General features: G+C 41.9%; 2 protein-coding genes across 5 annotated transcripts; both read left to right on the forward strand.

The window, feature by feature from the left end:
* The first annotated feature begins 878 nt into the window (after positions 1-878).
* LOC136530968 (protein HUA2-LIKE 2-like) lies at positions 879-13,672 on the forward strand. Of its 4 annotated transcripts, XM_066523679.1 has the most exons (13): positions 880-1,289; positions 4,049-4,125; positions 4,331-4,890; positions 5,014-6,400; positions 8,230-8,674; positions 9,234-9,342; positions 9,421-9,533; positions 9,623-9,804; positions 10,942-11,416; positions 11,506-12,130; positions 12,301-12,474; positions 13,068-13,113; positions 13,202-13,672. In XM_066523679.1, the coding sequence occupies exons 1-12, from the start codon at positions 1,164-1,166 to the stop codon at positions 13,091-13,093; spliced, it is 4,299 nt and encodes a 1,432-aa protein (XP_066379776.1). In that variant the 5' UTR covers positions 880-1,163; the 3' UTR covers positions 13,094-13,113; positions 13,202-13,672. The 4 variants fall into 4 exon arrangements, with proteins under 4 accessions (XP_066379781.1, XP_066379776.1, XP_066379771.1 ...); XM_066523674.1 differs by having other exon boundaries at positions 4,331-6,400; XM_066523691.1 differs by lacking the exons at positions 880-1,289; positions 4,049-4,125 and having other exon boundaries at positions 4,433-4,565; positions 4,652-6,400.
* A 1,104-nt stretch (positions 13,673-14,776) lies between these two features.
* LOC136539837 (uncharacterized) lies at positions 14,777-15,869 on the forward strand. Its single transcript, XM_066531827.1, has one exon. It carries the CDS (start codon positions 14,857-14,859, stop codon positions 15,646-15,648), a length of 792 nt encoding a protein of 263 aa, XP_066387924.1. The 5' UTR covers positions 14,777-14,856; the 3' UTR covers positions 15,649-15,869.
* Positions 15,870-17,485: the final 1,616 nt, after the last annotated feature.

The raw sequence follows: 17,485 nt of genomic DNA on the forward strand, positions 1-17,485 counted from the left end.
GCTTGGTTGGCTGATAAGGCATGACTGAAAGTACTGTTGGCTAATTTGATGTGAGAGAAAAATACTGTTTGTTGGCTGAAAAAGTACGGCTTATAAGCCAAACAAGCCCAAGCGAACAGGGCATTAGACTTTTCTCACCGTAGTTTGACACCGTTAAAATCAAATGTGGATGGAATGGCGCAGAGGGCAAAAAAGTTCCGACCGATGACACATATAACCTGTCGTACTTTTTAGTGACTTATGGGTAAGGCCCTGTTTGGTTCTCTAGTCCATGAACTAAAAGTTTTAGTCCACTTTAGTCCATGAACTAAAAGTGGTGTTTGGTTCCTTGAACTAAATTGGAGAGAGGACAATAAATGAGAGGCATGGATGTCCTCAACGCCTTTTAGTTTATTTTAGTCCAGTTTTATGGACTAAAGAACTAAATGATTTTAATCCACTTTTAGTCCAAGTATTTGACTGTTTAGTCTAAGTATATAAAACCAAATACCCCTGAGGCTGGTTTAGATTGCAAATTTTTACAATCTAGACACTGTAGCACGTTTCGTTTGTATTTGATAAACTTTGTCCGATCATGGACTAACTAGGCTCAAAAGATTCGTCTCGTGATTTACAACTAAACTGTGCAATTAGTTATTTTTTTACCTACATTCAATGCTTCATACATACATCTAAAAATTGATGTGACGGAGAGAGTAAAAAAACGAATTTTAAAGCAATCTAAATAAGGCCCTGGCTACAAACTTTTATAACGGCCTAGGGCTATAGGTAAAACCCTCGACTACCAACCCCACGCCCTCTCACAGCACAGCGCCAGCGCAGTCGCACGCTTGACGGCTCGAGTAAATAATTAACTACTAAAAAACGCGCACAAAATAGCCGAGAGGAGAACAAAAAAAAATAAAAATCCCCAAAGCTACCTCTCCTGCTCCCCCTCCGGCCCTCCCCCCTCCCATGCCTCCGCTCCTCGCCGCCGCCGCTGAGAGAACTAGGACCACGGGCGGGCGGAGCACTGGCTTCCTGCGGACCCGCCGCTGCTCCACGGGCGCAGGCGCTAGCCGTCGCGGGGTCGCCCTGTGAGCCCTGATCGGTAGTGGGCGGGGGTCGGCGGCTGGCTGGTAGACGGGCGGGGGCGGGGGCGGGGGCGGGGGCGGTACCGGGCGATGGCGCCGGCGAAGAGGAAGCGCGCAGCGGCAGTGGCGGCCGCCGCGGCGGCTGCCGCGGCCAAGTGGAAGGTGGGCGACCTCGTGCTCGCCAAGATGAAGGGCTTCCCGGCCTGGCCGGCTATGGTGAGTGCGTCGTCTCAACAGCTCCTTCTGCTCTGCCCGCTGATCTGTGGCCTCCTTGTGGCCTGGGCAGCCTGGGGTCCGGCCGTCCGGGGATTCTGGGTCTGGGCGGGGGTTTCTGGCTTAGGGTTTGGTGGGGGACGTGGAAGGCCGGTGTCTTGGGGCTGCCCAGCAGGCCGGTTTGGTTAAATCTTAGGTTTTCACATGGTCTCCTACCCCGATTTGGCCATTTTAGCTATTAATCTGCGCTAATTTTGCCCTCCTGTTGCTGCGTAGCGCAGGGAATTTGTGCGAGCAGGGTTTTGGTTACCACATGCTCAATAAAGATAGAATCTTTAGTAAAAGAAATCCCTTTCCATTACTTTCTGCTGAGCTTTAGGGACTAGGGGCTGATTTCTACTGCATTTTTTGGCCTAGCTTGGTTCATTTCTTGGTGATTTGTTTGTTTAGATGTTGGGTTCTTGTAGAGATCTGGTGTTACTTGTGATTTATGGCACGGGGGCTGGGTAGGATTTGGGTGATTACTGATTAGGGGCCATCTTCCTTGTGTTTGGATGTGCAGTAAGATTTCGACCCAACTTGACCTATGGATTTTATAGCTTATTGTTGTGTTTAACTGGTTAAGGATATGGACTTCGTTCTTGGGGATCTGGCTCTTTGTACTTCCTGTTTACTACAGATGCCAGGATATCTGGTGCTTCCTAGGTTCCACAAGGTGGCACTTTGTCATTTCATTTTTTATCACTTCTAAAGCAGCATAAGATTTTCTTCTTGAATGTCATCAAACTTTTGTAATTTCGTTGCTTTTCAGTAATGAAATTCGGATTTATCCGCAGTGGGAAAAAATAGCATAAGATTTGTTGTTTTTGTGTATGGTGTTCATATTATGCGAAATATTATTTGCATGCGTGCTTCTATACTACAGAGTGGTCTGCAACTAAGTGCGCGTTAAATGTTCTCTCATGTTTTGTTTTAAATTCGGACCAAGGGTTAAACAAGCTAAAAGATGTCCTCTATTCGTATTGGTATTGGTAGTCACACGACAGGTGTCATATGTTTAGCAACTTCATGCAGATTCTTCTGAGTTTATAGAGCTCTTCTGACTTTGTATATGCCTGTTTGGTGATACAAAAGATCTAATTCAATTTTCTAGCCCTCCATATAGGTTCTTCTAGTTTTTGCTGTGATTCTTTTTTCTTTATAATTTCTCCTCCACTCAAAAACGCTTCTCATTCTCATCGCATTTGTTAAACCACTTTGCAAGTATTCTTAATCCTTCTAGTCGCAGCACCCTAATTGAACATTTGAACACATAATTGTTGATTTATTTCAGTAAGTCTTATGTTTGGTTTCTGGGATGGAATGTTTTGGTAATGCGCCATTCCTGTATTCTGTTCCATTGCATGAAAATAAATATGTTAAATATATTTCATTAGGCAGATTATTTTTTGAAGTTAATTTAAACAAAAATATATGGCTAGTCATTTGCTTTGTTTAAATTGGCGGTGCATATGTCCAAATATTGCAAAAAGGGATTGTAAAACACTACAAAAGCTTGTCCTGCATGTATTATTTACTATGATTGTAGAGTGAGATAAATGTAGGGCCCATAATGCTGTGACTTAAGTGTGTGGGTTTGGATTGAGATGTTTGGGCAGAGATGTTGGAAGGTCTGAACTTGAGAGCACGTGGGTAGTTCTCAGTCTCCGTATGTGATGTTTTTGGGCCATTGCCAACTTGGCATTGACTGCTACAGGAATGTCAGGGGATGTATTAAGCCTGTGTTTGCTGAAATGACCAGTATTTAGGATGGAACCAATTGCATCTTCTGTCCTGTGCTGTGATGCCAAATGCAGCCTCCCACAATTCCTTACCTGAACAAATAGAATGGACTCAAGAAGCTTGGTTGAATATCACTACTTGCTATATGTTGGCTTGGCCATTCTTATGTTGGGAAGCATGCTATGGGTGATTTTGGATAATAAACACTTAAAAATATACTGTTCATTATTGACATGACATATTGATTAGATTAAGTGATGGTGTCTGTCTCAATAGTGTGTCATTATTTTCTTTGCATTCTGCCCCCTAAGGCCCTAACTATTAGGTGAAATGCTTAAGTGCTTCCAGTCAAAACTCATGTTACATCGACTGTCCTTGCAAAATTTCTCTCGTCCTGTATTCACCGAAAAGGTATACTGTTAACTTTCTGTCTGCTCTGTAGCTGTTGTGGACACTTTCCTAAGAGTGATTATGGTTCCTAGTATATTCATTTTCTTTTGGGGCTTTATTTTAAGTTCAACTGGTATACTTACTCTCGTCATGAATATAACCCTATTTGGACATCGACATTTTCTCCAATATGACATTTCAACTAGTAATATCTATAAAATATATAATCTTAAATTCGAAGATTTGTATACCATGAATACTTTTTCATAATTAATCTGGTAATGCCAATTTTGTGTTGTCTATAAAACTATAGATAGTGATGGTCAATGTTAAAAGAAGTTTGACTTAGGAGTTAGGACAAGCCTAAATGTGTTTGTATTTTTTTTATCAGAGGAGATGACTCTCATGAAATGCCATAGGCTTACTCATGCTATTTCTCTGTACTTTAGGTCTGGCTACCCTAGTAGGGCACCGGTATTCATGTGAGCGTATGCTTGTATGAAATTCCATTTTGCACTTTCAGAAGTTACCTTTTTCGTGAGGGAATATGAAGAAATTAGTTCATTTTGTGAATATTCGTACTTTTGCAGATTAGTGAACCAGAGCAGTGGAAGATGCCTTCTACTAAAAAGAAACCGCTGGTTTATTTCTATGGTACTAAACAGATGTAAGTGCTATTTTCGGTTTTATTTGAATTTGTGAGTTTCTTTTGTATCTTCTTAACATCCTCTTTTTTGGAACCATCTCAGTATTGTTACTTTTGATTAGCTTATATTAGCACTTTTTGGTAGTTCCTTCTCAAAAAGTAAATCATGTTTTAGAACCATTTCAACCTGTAAGTTATTTGTGACTCTTAGTTCTTTCTATTGCAGTGCTTTCTGCAATTATGCTGATCTCGAGGCATTCACTGAAGAGAAAAAAAGATCTCTACTTGCTAAGCGACATGGTAAAGGGGCTGATTTCCTGAGAGCAGTTGATGAGATAATTGAAGTTTATGATTCTCTAAGGGATAAAGGTAATAACAAGGTTGACTTGGCTGCCGAAGAAGTAAAGCCAGGCGTAGAAAAGTTTGCTGAAAATAATAGCTGCATGGATACTGAAAATCTGGTCAGTAGCTCTTATATGCACAATGATAAAAAGATAGAAGATCATTATGTCACTACCAGGAGTCATGACATGGTCAATTCTGACAGGCCTTCAGTCACTATAATGGGTGACGAGCGCTGTGTTGTAAATTCTGCCCCTGAGCCTGCTGAAAATGTATCCGTCCTTGATGAAATGAGGGATATTTCTTTGCGTACTAATTCATTTTCAAATAAGCAAAGGGATGCACAGCCACAAAATTGCTACACACGTAGTAGGGTTCCATCTCTGCGGAAGTCAAGAAGTTCAATAAGTGTTGAATCGAGAAAGGCTCAAGGTTCTGGTTCTGGTAAATTTTTTGATCATACCAATTTGGCTTCTATTGATTTGGTTCCTGGTGAACATAAGGAACGTTCCAGTCGTCATAGGCATGAGGATGACAAAGCTAACTCAGGTTCTGTTTCTACATCAGATAATGTCTGGTTGCATTCTGGCGGAGGCACTTCCAACCAACCAACGTTGGGGGCTAGTAACAGCAACAGAATGTTTAATCCTCCTGCTAAGGTGGATAGTACTTGTAACAGTGAAGCATCTGAAGATGGAACTTCAGAGACAGAATTGAAATCAAATGGCACATCAAGTCTACCCATGAACACAGCAGTAATTTTCACGAGAAAAAGAAAATCAGATAGAAAACCTGTTCCTCATTATAAAGATTGTACAACACCAAATAAAGATGAGCAATTACGTGCTGAGTACAGTGAAATCCTACCAGATTCTCCAAATTCAAAGAATGAAGTAAGCAAGTCAGATGGAGATGAGCACTTGCCATTGGTCAAAAGGGCAAGGGTCCGAATGGAAAGGTCTCAGTTGGAGGATTCACCAGTTGATGAAATTGATGCTTCTAATAAGAAGCCAGAGCTTGCAACAACCTTGGACCAATGTGAAGCAAGTCCTGCCAATGATTACTCAGCTGATCAGGTGTCCACAGTTGTAAGTTCTACTTCTAATCCGTCCTGCAAATTTGACACAACTATCCTGTCAAAGGAAGCTCATCTTCCTTGGAAGAATAAAGAATACCATCCAAAAATTTTAGCATTAGATGTGGAAGCTGCTTTGCCTCCTTCAAAACGCCTTCATCGTGCCTTAGAAGCTATGTCTGCTAATGTTGCTGAGAATATCAACAATATACCTGAAGTGACAGGACCAAATGAAATGGCTCTAATTGGCTCTTTGTTGACAGCAAGCAGCCATTCTAATAAATCTGCAGATGCAGTAGTCACAGTATCCAATAATCCTGTAATAGTTCAAAGCCCTGAACCTTCTTTAGACACACAGTTCGTGCATAACCCATCGGGCAAATGTACCTCAGAATCAATTTTACAAAATAACACCATTCCTGATTCTGCTTCAGTTCCTTCAAGAGAAAATGATTCCTGTGAAGAAACCCTCATGGATACTAAAACGGCCAATGGTTCTTGTGTTTTTAGTGAACTAGATAATGATTCCTGTGGGAAAACTTCAGCCCTTTGTATGAAATTGAATCGGCCTGCACTTGATGTTACACAAGCCACATCTGTACCTGACCGGTTGTCTTCGTCTTTGGAGAAAGCCAGTGAAAATGTGTCAGCAAACGGTGTCAAAGAGACTAAGCCATTTGGCTCTGCTGTTTGTGATGTTGACAGAAGTGCAGAACCAATTGACCATTCAAACAACAATGTGATGAGCAACACTATACAACATAGTGAGACTATTGTAGTGGATTCAGTGAACAATGTGGGGGATACGGCAAGCAACTCTTCGTTGGCTACTAAATCATCCAGTATACAATCCGATGCAGACACCCGGACATCTGAAGTGTAAGATCTAAGATCTTATTTTTATGCTGATGTTACCTTTAATGTTTTTAACATGAATATATGATGTATTTTGCACCTACATATCTATGTTGCTCTTCTGCAATTTTGGTACATGTGCCATTTCTATTTTTGACATGCATCTTTTCCCAAGTGTGTTATGATGGGCCTTCTCATTTTTTCTGGATGATGTGAGATGATTATTTCACCAAAGATGTCTACTTTTGAAATTGCATATGCAAAACTGGGTCTATGTGATGGCTTAGGACTCTGAAAACTAGTCTCCCTGTTTTTTACAAATAATAGTCAAAGTGCTTGTGTCATGATAATTTTGGTGATGGATATCTGTGGACTATTCACTTATGCTGCACAATTCTTTCTAAAAAATATGAAATAGCTGGGCGCTGTTTTCTACCTCGTTGTGCACCAGATGCTATATCTGGACACTGCTAATTGATAGGTTTTTTGAGCTGGCCAAGATTAATTTTGCAGAGCACAATTTTGTTATTATTGGGACATGCTTGAAGCATGAAAATATCCATTGTTTAGCCCCCCTTCGAAACAAAGGATTTATAAAACACAGGAATAGGAAAAAAGTAGGAGTGAAATGCCCTAACACTTCAAATCCTACAAGATTTCAGAACAAACGAAGGTTTGGGAAGATGCCTTTGGAAGCAATGTAGGAGAAACATAGGGAACAAAACAATGAGGTTGTAATTCATGTTTTATTTCCTCCAAAATTACCTATGGCTCAATCCATAGGAATTTCAAAGGAATTGTTGGGAAGCATTCCTTTGTTCCAAAGGGCTTCATAGGATTTTTTCCTATAGGAACTGAAAATCCTTCAAAATTCCTATGTTTTTTGGAGCTCTTGTGTTGTGCTGTTATTAAGCTTAAGCATGATGCCTATATTCTATAAGAATGGAAAGTACTGTATTAACCTTTATATTCACTTATGGTTTCCTAAGATCATGATTCTTCTGTCATACATATTAGACTGCCATCCACTTACTAAAATCTAATTTTTATTATCCTGAAGGTGTACTCCCGTAATTTTTATCTGAACCCAACATGTGCACAAACCAAGGAAACACTAATGTAAGGAAAAAAAAGAAGATGAGTACACATTCTCCTATTAGATATGACTGGCCCTATCAACCTGCATGTTTTTTTGTCTTCACAGTACTAAAGTAGGGGTGGGGAGTGGAGTTATTGCACTTATTTTTTTCTTTAAAAATACACTAACATTTGTGATGCACAAACATTTTTGAGACGCTGCTTCCTGAGAATTTGGACAAATATTGTAAAATGGATGGAGAGTAGATTTTGTTGTTCATTTCAATCAAACTGTGAACTTGTGAAGCATAAGCTAAAGTAATTCTTCTATGAAATCTGAATGCAATATCTACAGTTCTATAGAGTATTTATTGCTTCCCTTTGTTTTACTATTTTTGCACATGGCTTCGGCAGAAAATGTTCTGTAATGTTTGTCTCTGGAGGATGTGACTTATGAGGGTGTAGCTATTGCAATACTTCCACTCCCTTCCCCTAAGTAAATTATTTGATAGAAGAGAAATGATTATATCATAACATTTAATATGGGTACAGATAGTCATTTCACATTATTTTTTTCCTGGACCTGTTACTTATTTAGCGCACCTGGTACTGCTATGGATAAAATATAGTGAAACAGAGGTAGGGATATTGTAGATTAGGTTCCTGAACATGCTGCTGTCTTGCTGTTGTGATCTTCTGTTGTACCTTCCAACTTGGTGCTTAAATTTACAAAGCAGCCTTCTGATAAGGCATGACTGTACTTATTTGTCTTGCAGGCATACATTCTCATCTTTGGCATTGAAAGAACTGAACCATAGAAAAATTAAGGACAGGAGCACTTCTCCAGATTCAATGCCAATGAAAGAACTTATAGCTGTTGCACAAGCTAGAAGGTTTTCTCGATCAACTTCCTTTCCAGATAACTTCCTAAATGCCAAGTATATTCCTGAGACATCAATAAATACACCTCCCAAGGAAGGATCACACAGGCAGTTGTCACCCTCAAATCGGATAATCAGGCCCACCTCTGGAAATGATAATGTTCATTCTAGGAGTCCTTTTGATAATATTCAACTGAAGAAATTAGCAGGGCATGATGAAGCCAATGCAGCACGAAGGTCTTTCAAAGATTTCCTCAGTACATTGACAAGAACCAAAGAAAGTATATCACGCGCGACACGTCTTGCTATTGAGTGTGCTAAATTTGGCATTGCTGGTGAGGTTAGACTCTGCATATCCCTCCTTTTGTTGTATTTGTTCACATAAAAAAACCGTTTTCCATAAGACTCCTAGTTCTTTGTTCATGCTCTGTGACTAGATGTTTCTTTAGGATTGTCTTGATTTGTTTGCTTTTGGATTTTTTTGATGTAGCTGGTTTGTTCGATATACTGGATTTTTGGTGGATTGATTAGCGTAGATTCATTTCTTGGTTTTCTTACTCTGGTGATGATGTGTTTTATATGCCTTACGCTAACTTGAGGAGCAGACATTTCATTTTGATGTATGTAGCTCGTTACCTAAGAGAGCCATCTACTGATATTTTTCTACGTGCTTAGACATAGTATGAGGAACCATATCATAAGCTTGAGGACTTGGAAATAACAAGTGATAATCCTGTCAGACATGCCATTTACAAATTCTAGTTTAGTTTGTGAAATTTACATAAACGTGCATGCTGCCTGCATCCAGCTTATGAAGAGAATCACATGGCCCTTATTTCTTCCACCAAAGTGCTATCTATCAAAATTTTCTGATGCCTTTTTTTTGTTTGATTGATTAGGCAATTGACATCATCGTTGAACACCTGGAAAAGGAATCAAATTTATATAAGAGGGTGGATCTCTTCTTTCTTGTAGATTCAATAACACAATGCTCCCGCAATCAGAAAGGTAGGTGTTAGCCTTCCCATTTTTGGTTCATTATTTTTTTTTATCATGGTATTTATGATTACATTAAAAATTATGCAGGTGGAGCTGGAGATGTATATCCCTCTCTCATTCAGGCAGTTCTACCTCGAATTCTCTATGCTGCTGCACCTCCTGGAAACTCAGCATGGGAGAATCGAAAGCAATGTCTCAAGGTTAGTACATTTGATGGTCTTGAGAGTAGACATCACATGCTGCACTGCCTTTTCTTTTGCTTCTTACAAATTTGTCATTTAATTATTAGGTTTTGAAACTTTGGCTTGAAAGGAAAACACTTTCAGAATATATCATCCGTCACCATATTAGAGAAATTGAGACTATCAACGAGGCATCATTTGGAAGTTCTCGCCGTCCTTCAAGAACAGAGAGAGCACTAAATGACCCTTTGCGTGACAATGAAGGAATGCTTGTTGATGAGTATGGGAGGTATGGTGCTATCCCTTTATTATGTTCCTGTAATGAAAATGGTTAAAGCTATATGAGTGTGAGCGTTACATGCTTGTGTCATTTGCATGTTATCATGCAATAAGCACTGGTTTCATATTTTGGAATTGAAAAATGGTTTTAAGCTATATGCTATAGTGCCTTATGTTTGCAACTTCTTCAATTATTTTCTCTATATGCAATAATCTTTTATTTGTTGTGTCCCAATGCACAATCAGGACAAGAACTATATGAATTCACCGTCCATAAAAAAAATCACGTGCTAGCCCTAGGTAGGTTTGATTAGGGTATCTTTGTTTATATCCTCATGTCCATGATTTTGCTCATACAAACCCATTAGGGCATTCTTTTATAACTAGATATATGCCCGTGCGTTGCACCGGGGCCACAATTTATTGAACTGAACCCTAGTAATCGGACGTAGGCGCGTGAGCTCTGAGGACTTCGTATCGGACATGGACACGTGGATCTAATCTTTGTATCGGAACCGGGTAGGACGCAGTACGCATGAGCTCCGAGTGGAGGATGATTCGTATCGGACGCGGGCGCGTGAGCAGGGATCGATACTTGCTATCACTGGGTAGACGATGATGTTACAGTCTTTTTTAGGTGTAGAGATTTCGTAAGTTGGTTTGTTAAGCAATGTGCTATTTTGGCTTTTTGGTAACTGGTACTAGTACCGACAAAGAATTAGCAAATATTTGGGAAAAAAAATCTCCAGCAGTTAAATTGTTTTGCTTGCCCTCTTTTGCTATACTATTGAACTTGTACATCAGCTAAGAAAAATGTAACAGAGCTATCACTGGAAATACAAGGGAGCGCTTAGAAAAGTTGCTTAAGAGTCCAGACTGAATAATACCCATAAAACAACCTTTCTATAATAGATATGGAACACAAATGTCAGAAAAAAATGTGATGCGTGTTTACGATCATGCATGATACATGCAATGCGGAGCTGCATCTGTGGCATCTTGGGTCCTAGCGGGCCTTTCAATTTGGCCTTATTACTTTAACAAATCAGTTATGCACATAGAGCATGTAACATCATCTTTTGTCCTGAGCGTTTCTCCTACTTTCGTCTATTTGCCTCATGGTTGTGTGTTTCATTGTTGTCAACAGCAATGCTGGTTTTCAGCTACCCAACTTAATTTGTACAAAAGTACTTGAAGAAGAGGAAGAAAGCTCTTCTGAAGATAGGAGCTTGAGCTTTGAAGCTGTTACACCTGAACAGGATGCCCCATATAATGATGACAATGAAGAATCTCAAATACCTGTTGAGAAGCATCACCACATTCTTGAAGAGGTTGATGGTGAGCTTGAGATGGAGGATGTAGCTCCACCATCTGATATTGAAGCAACCACCAAATGCCAACCAGAGCAAAGTGACACCAATTGTGCACCATCTGATCAACGGCCTTCAGATGTTGGCCCTCCACTTCCTGTGGACTGGCCTCCATCACCTCCGCCGTTGCCATCATCTCCTCCGCCTGTGCCACCTCCTCCACCTGCCCCCGTTCCTCAGAGTGCGCAGATGCAGCCTAAATTACAAATGGCATATGATTCCATTGGGCCGCATCCTCCAAGAACTACATATGTATGTATATTTTGTTCCTTTGCAAGAAGAGATTATGCAATCATAATGTCATGTACCTAATAGGTACTTCTTTCTTTTCTTTTTTACAGAATGTTCAAAGTCAACAACCCCATTCAATTGCAGAGCACCCAGGTAACATGAATTCTTCTGCTGCTTCATTGCCACCCCCACCTTTTAATAATTCGGGATATGGAGGGCAACCAAATCAGATACCACCTCCCCCACCACCACCAATGGCACCACTCAATCCTCCTGGTCCCCATGGTAGTTTCCCTGCTCCCCCAGCACCATACCATGGGAATAACTATCATCGGCCTCCAGCCACAACAATGCCTAATGAGGGATATCATCTGCAACCACCACCCCCTCCACCCCCTCCAAATCAATTCCCTTCTGTGCCACCAGAACACCAACATAGGCCATATCACTGGGGTAATAACTGTCCACCTTATCCTGAGAGATATCAGTCCAATGGACATGATCGAGGTCATCACAGACATGATCGAAGGCATCATGGGCATGACAGACAACAACATTATGATGATAGAGGATACCACTATGATGATAGAGGATATCACTATGATGATAGAGGCCATTACTTCGATGATAGAAGACATCATTTTGATGACAGAGGACATCACTTCGATGAGAGAGCTATTAGGGGGCCAATGCACAATGAGGCTGCTGACAGGGGAAGATATCCTTTTCCTCCAGGTACGGCCATGGTCATGAATCTCTTCTTATTTATCATGGTCATTATGCTGTAAGGTACCCTAATAAAAATAAGATATGCTAATGCTTTTGAAGGAATGAGCTATTGCTTGTTATATGATCATCTACATCCAGCACTGAGTTGATTTGTCTTGTTGTTGAGTCATATGCAGGACCTCCTCCGATTCCTGACCATTTTGAAGCTCCACCAGCCCCAATGCACTATGGGCGACTTTCAGATCCTCCACCAGGGCCTTGTGCAGGGTGGTCTAGGCCGCCTAGGATATCTAATAACTATTCTCCCTCAAGACATTCTGTGGAACCTCCAGTTTCACATGCAGCTGGAGGTATGTAACATGTGTTGATATATATATGCTTTTTAATGAAAGTTGCTTCCATTTCCTATTAATATTTGTTTCTTGAAATCCGGTCTTGTAAAGAATTGCTAGTCCATCAGTCCCAAAATATTGAGGACTTTGGTTTGTCCCAAGTCAAACTATACTAAGTTTATAAAAAAGAACAGTAATATTTATGAACTTGTAGATGTTAATACTAAACTAAAAGCTTTTATGACAAAAAATCCTTATGTTTTGGATCGAGTATAATTTTGTTGCTAAGGTAGAGGATTTTCAGGCTTCACTCACGAGCTTCAGCGAAAAGTCAGGTGGCAACGACGTGAAAGAGTGCCATAGTTTTGTTGAATAGGATCAGAATCTTGTTCTCCATTTTATGTTTACTTTAAAGTAGCTTTTCATCAGTAGTGCAGTAATTATAATTCCTGTTACTTGTTAATAACAAAGCTGTATTTATTTCATTTGTTTGTTGTGAGATGCTAAAATAAGAGCCACTGGGTATTTGTGAAAGAAAGCTTCTCAGTTCTCACATTCTCTTGCTTGGCGAGTAAAAATTGTGGATACTAAATGCACCTTTGGTACTGCAGGACATGGTGGATGGAGATCTAGATAACCTGTTGCAATATTGAAGTGGTAGGCTATTTGTTACATTGGCAGTGCTTTTGTTGAGGTTTACAAGGCATTGTCCTCTTTGTTTCATCTGACATCCCGTTTGTTTCAGGTGCTGATGCTTAGTCTGTGGGGGTTTAACCTGGGAGAGTCTGGTATCTCTGCTTCAGATTAAGGCAGAAACGGGACACTCCAGGAAAGTGGGAGCTGGTACCTGCCTCCTTGTACATATGTATCTCAAGGATTCTATGGCAGTCGGTCTGCCTGAAGTGCTGTTGTATCCTAGGGGTAGACTGTGCGACCACACACAGAGCTGAGTTGTAGGGATAGGATGACTTTTATCAACCGATTGTAGTCTTATTAGATTGTATTTGTTAGTGCCGGAGTCTTCGATTTCATTGCTGATGTCCATTCCTGAATTCCTCCTGGCCTCAGACGACAGCCAGCTGCTCTGATGACTTGCCGAGACTGTTTGAGTACAGCGTACATATATGCCAAAAAAGAGTGAAATACAAATCATTTTGCACCTGCTGGTGACCTGTCCGATCACTCACTCCTTGCATCTGGACAGTTTCAGCTTTGATGTTCACTTGTTTTCAACCCCATTTTCGTGTATGTATATAGAGCAAGTACATATGGCGGAACTAATGACTTGCGATTGATCATTATTGTTTCCCTAGAAAACTACTAAATCTAATGTTACGTGGTACTTCCTGTGATCACAAATATAGTTCCATTTAATTTGTGGCTGGTGTTGGTCGAACTATTTGAGCTTATTACTCTTCCAGAGATTGACAACACTACTGGTGTTACAATGAAAAATTATTCCTTATAGCTTATATTTATTTGATTTAAGATCATATATGTGACGATCAACTAGTATTTGTGATGATCTCAGAAAGGTGTTTGATTTAAATTTGTCCAAAGTCGTCAAACGTTTCTATCTTTAACCATTAATCTCTAGCTAGAAATTTAACATAGTTCATCATAATAAGATTTATGTTTTTAGATGAATCATGAGTAATATTTTCATAAAGTATAATCCGCTTGTTGTTAAACTATATGAATATTGAAAATTTATGGTCAAAGATAGAATTGAAATATTTCGCTTAGAACAAATAACAAAGGTAGAACTACAACTGCTATTAAGCGGATGGGGGATATATTATTGTTCATGATTTATACGGATGAAGTACATTATTGTTTTTTTGGTTGGCTGTATTGTCAATGGCGCTGTGGAGCCGCGCCAGTCTCAAGTACTCCTGTTTAAAAGAGTCTTCGACGAACATCTGAGAGCTAACATGCAATGTCCCCTAGCTAGAATGCCAGTATCCATCTACGTACCATCAAAGCCAAAAACAAGTGAGTTGCATGCATGACCAAAGGGCCACTAACCTCTCACCAGCAAACCAGTACCTGTGTATATATGCATGTAAACAGGGTGGCCATGGGCTGAAGGACGCAACAAGTCGTTGGCCTGGGTCGATGCATGCCACCGGTATGAAGCACCTACCTAATTCAGAGCATGCACCGATGATCCGCTCACTCCTACTCCTACTCGTCTCGTCTGGTTAAGCAGGACAGGAGGAAGCAAGCACCTAATCCAGACCGTGCAGCGGCTGACCCAACTACTTGAAATAATCCCATGTCTTTATATAAACAAGTCGCACGCCGCCAGCGAGCTAGGGAGACTGGGAGAGCCGGAGAGGCTAGGCCACAACGGCTGAGCGAGCACTATCTAGCAGCTAGCAGGCGACAAGACGATCGATGGCGGCCCCGGCGCCTCACGTCGCGGTGCTCGCCGCCGTCCTCCTCCTCCTCCCGTCCCTCCTCGCTCCCCTCGCCGCCGTCGCGCAGCCGACCAAGGGCGCCAAGGCGTTCTGCATTAGCCAGTTCGCCATCGCCAGCCAGGCCTGCTCCATCCTGCCGCCGAGTCCGCCCGACGAGCACCACCACCACGACGATGATGACGAGGACGAGGATGACCACGACGACGACGACGAGCATCATGACCGCGACCGTCGTCGCAGCCACCACGCGGCGGCCGTCAGCATCTCGGCCCTGATGGCGAGGAGTAACGGCAGCCACGGCGTCGTCGCTGGGAACCGCACCGTTGGTCACCACCAACACCAAGGGATCCGCACCCGCGGCGGGCACGGGCGCGGGCGGGGTCGAGGCCGTGGGCGTCTGCGGGACGACGGCGACGACCACCATGATGCCGACGACCCTGACCACGACGATGATCATGCTGACGACGACGAGCATCATGACGACGACGATCACAACGACGACGAAGACCACCACGACACTGACGACCCCGACCACGACGATGACCACGAAGACGACGACGACGACGAGGATGACGATGACGACGAACACCACCACGACGAGGAGCTCCGCGCGTACCGCGACTGCTGCCGATGGCTCAAGGAGGTGCAGAAGGACTGCGTCTGCGAGGCGCTGCTGCGGCTGCCCCCCTTCCTCGTCAAGCCGCAGCACACTTACGTGGTCAGGGTCGGCAGGACGTGCAAGATCACCTACCGCTGCGGCGGCGTCTAGCTAGCCCCCATGTCGCCGGTCGGCCATACACCGTTCGACGTCCATGCAGCTGCCGCTCATGGCCGGAGTTTGATTGACTGCCGCGCGCGTGATTTCTTTACGATTACATGCATGTTTGGTCATTTTGTTCACGTAGGCAATATATATATATATTAGGTAGACATGGCGTGTGTTTGATTTATATATGTGGTTGCAACGTTGGTTGTCCACTTCCAGTAGCTTTGAAGGATAGTGAAGTCCCTGAAAATTTTTCTACATGTCTCCTTGGTACTAATTTACTCCTATTTTTAGTAAATACTAGTACATCCTTATTTTAATTTGGATCAACTTTATAGTAAAGATTATCAATATTTTTTATACTAAATAGGCACACTATGGAAATATATTTCATAGTGAATATCATGATATATACTTATTTGGTCTCATAAATTTTGATAATTTTTATATACTCTTAGTCAAACTTGAGATAATTTAATTTAAGACAAAGCTAAAATACCCACTCTTTGTGAGATGAAGGTAGTTATAGCATATGCTTTTGCCTTTCAAACGGAATGATGTCACTTGCTCCAGCATCTCAGCCGGCATAATGACCGCAGAGAAAATGAGATGTTTTTAGATAATATATAGAGATTCGGCCTTTATATCCACACGTGGATATACAGAGCCAAAGTTTACAAAAGAGCCTTTAGACTCCAAGCCTCAAAATTGAGGTACACAAAAAAAAGAGCAATAAGACTAAGAGAGCTGGCAAGACTAAGCTTCCAACTTGTATGTCCTTGCTTCAAACTTGCTTTGATCTTGTGCAGTAGCAATCCTTCGCATCCTCTTTTACTTAGAAACTCTTATGTTAGAGCATCTCCAAGAGTACCTAATAATCCTTCCTAATCCATGATTTTTGGAAAGAATAAAAAAAAATCCATTTCCAACGACACCAAAACTCATCTCCCAATCTTTTGGCACATAGAAAAATCCCCCTCTTGCACGTAAAGATCCGCGGACTTCAAGTCGCGCGTATCTTCTTTTCCCGTGTGTAATCTAAAAGTAGAAGGATGTGGAAAAGAATAAAGTGTAGGAAAGGGTTTCTGATATAAATGTACAAGAGAGAAAGAATATATAAAAGTGGTTACCATAATTTAGAAATAGTATATGATTAATTATCTTCTATATTTTAGAAGTGGATTATTAGAAACTGTTGGAGATGATCTTTTTTATTCCTCCTAATACTTTTTTAAAAGTTGCAAGACTCCATATTTTTTGGAAGAAAATATTAGGTACTTTTGGAGATGCTCTTAGAACTCAAAATTTGATCAACTGCAGTAGTAATCCTTATTTACTTAGAAACTCTTGATGTTAGGACGCAACCACCAAAGTAGGAATCACATGGGGGCAACACCTTCAAAAAGGAAGGTGACGCGTTGCCGCTGCCTGTCGAAAATGGACTAGGTTTTTCACACGCAAGATCCACGGCGAGAGAAGAGGAGGGTGCCTCGACAGATAGATGCCTCCAGGGAGGAATATGGGCCCAAAGGCATCATCGGCCCCGTTCGGCTCGCAGAATTTTGGTTAAAACTGGCTAAAAAACACCGTTCTGACTAAAGATGAGCAACGGGCCGGCACGGCACGGCACGGCCCGAGCCCGGGCCAGGCACGGCCCGATCGGGCTCGGGCCCTTTTGGCCCGCCGGGCCACCGGGCCGTGCCTGAACAGTCCACCGTGCCTGTCGGACGGCCCAGGCACGGTCCGTGGGCCGAATATCGGGCCGTGCTAGCCCGTTGAGCCCGCGGCCCACTGGTCCATCGGGCCGGCCCATAGCCCGTTACACAGTAAACACCATATT

The sequence above is a fragment of the Miscanthus floridulus genome, chromosome 2, assembly GCF_019320115.1.
Source record: "Miscanthus floridulus cultivar M001 chromosome 2, ASM1932011v1, whole genome shotgun sequence".
In the NCBI taxonomy this organism is placed as follows: domain Eukaryota; kingdom Viridiplantae; phylum Streptophyta; class Magnoliopsida; order Poales; family Poaceae; genus Miscanthus; species Miscanthus floridulus.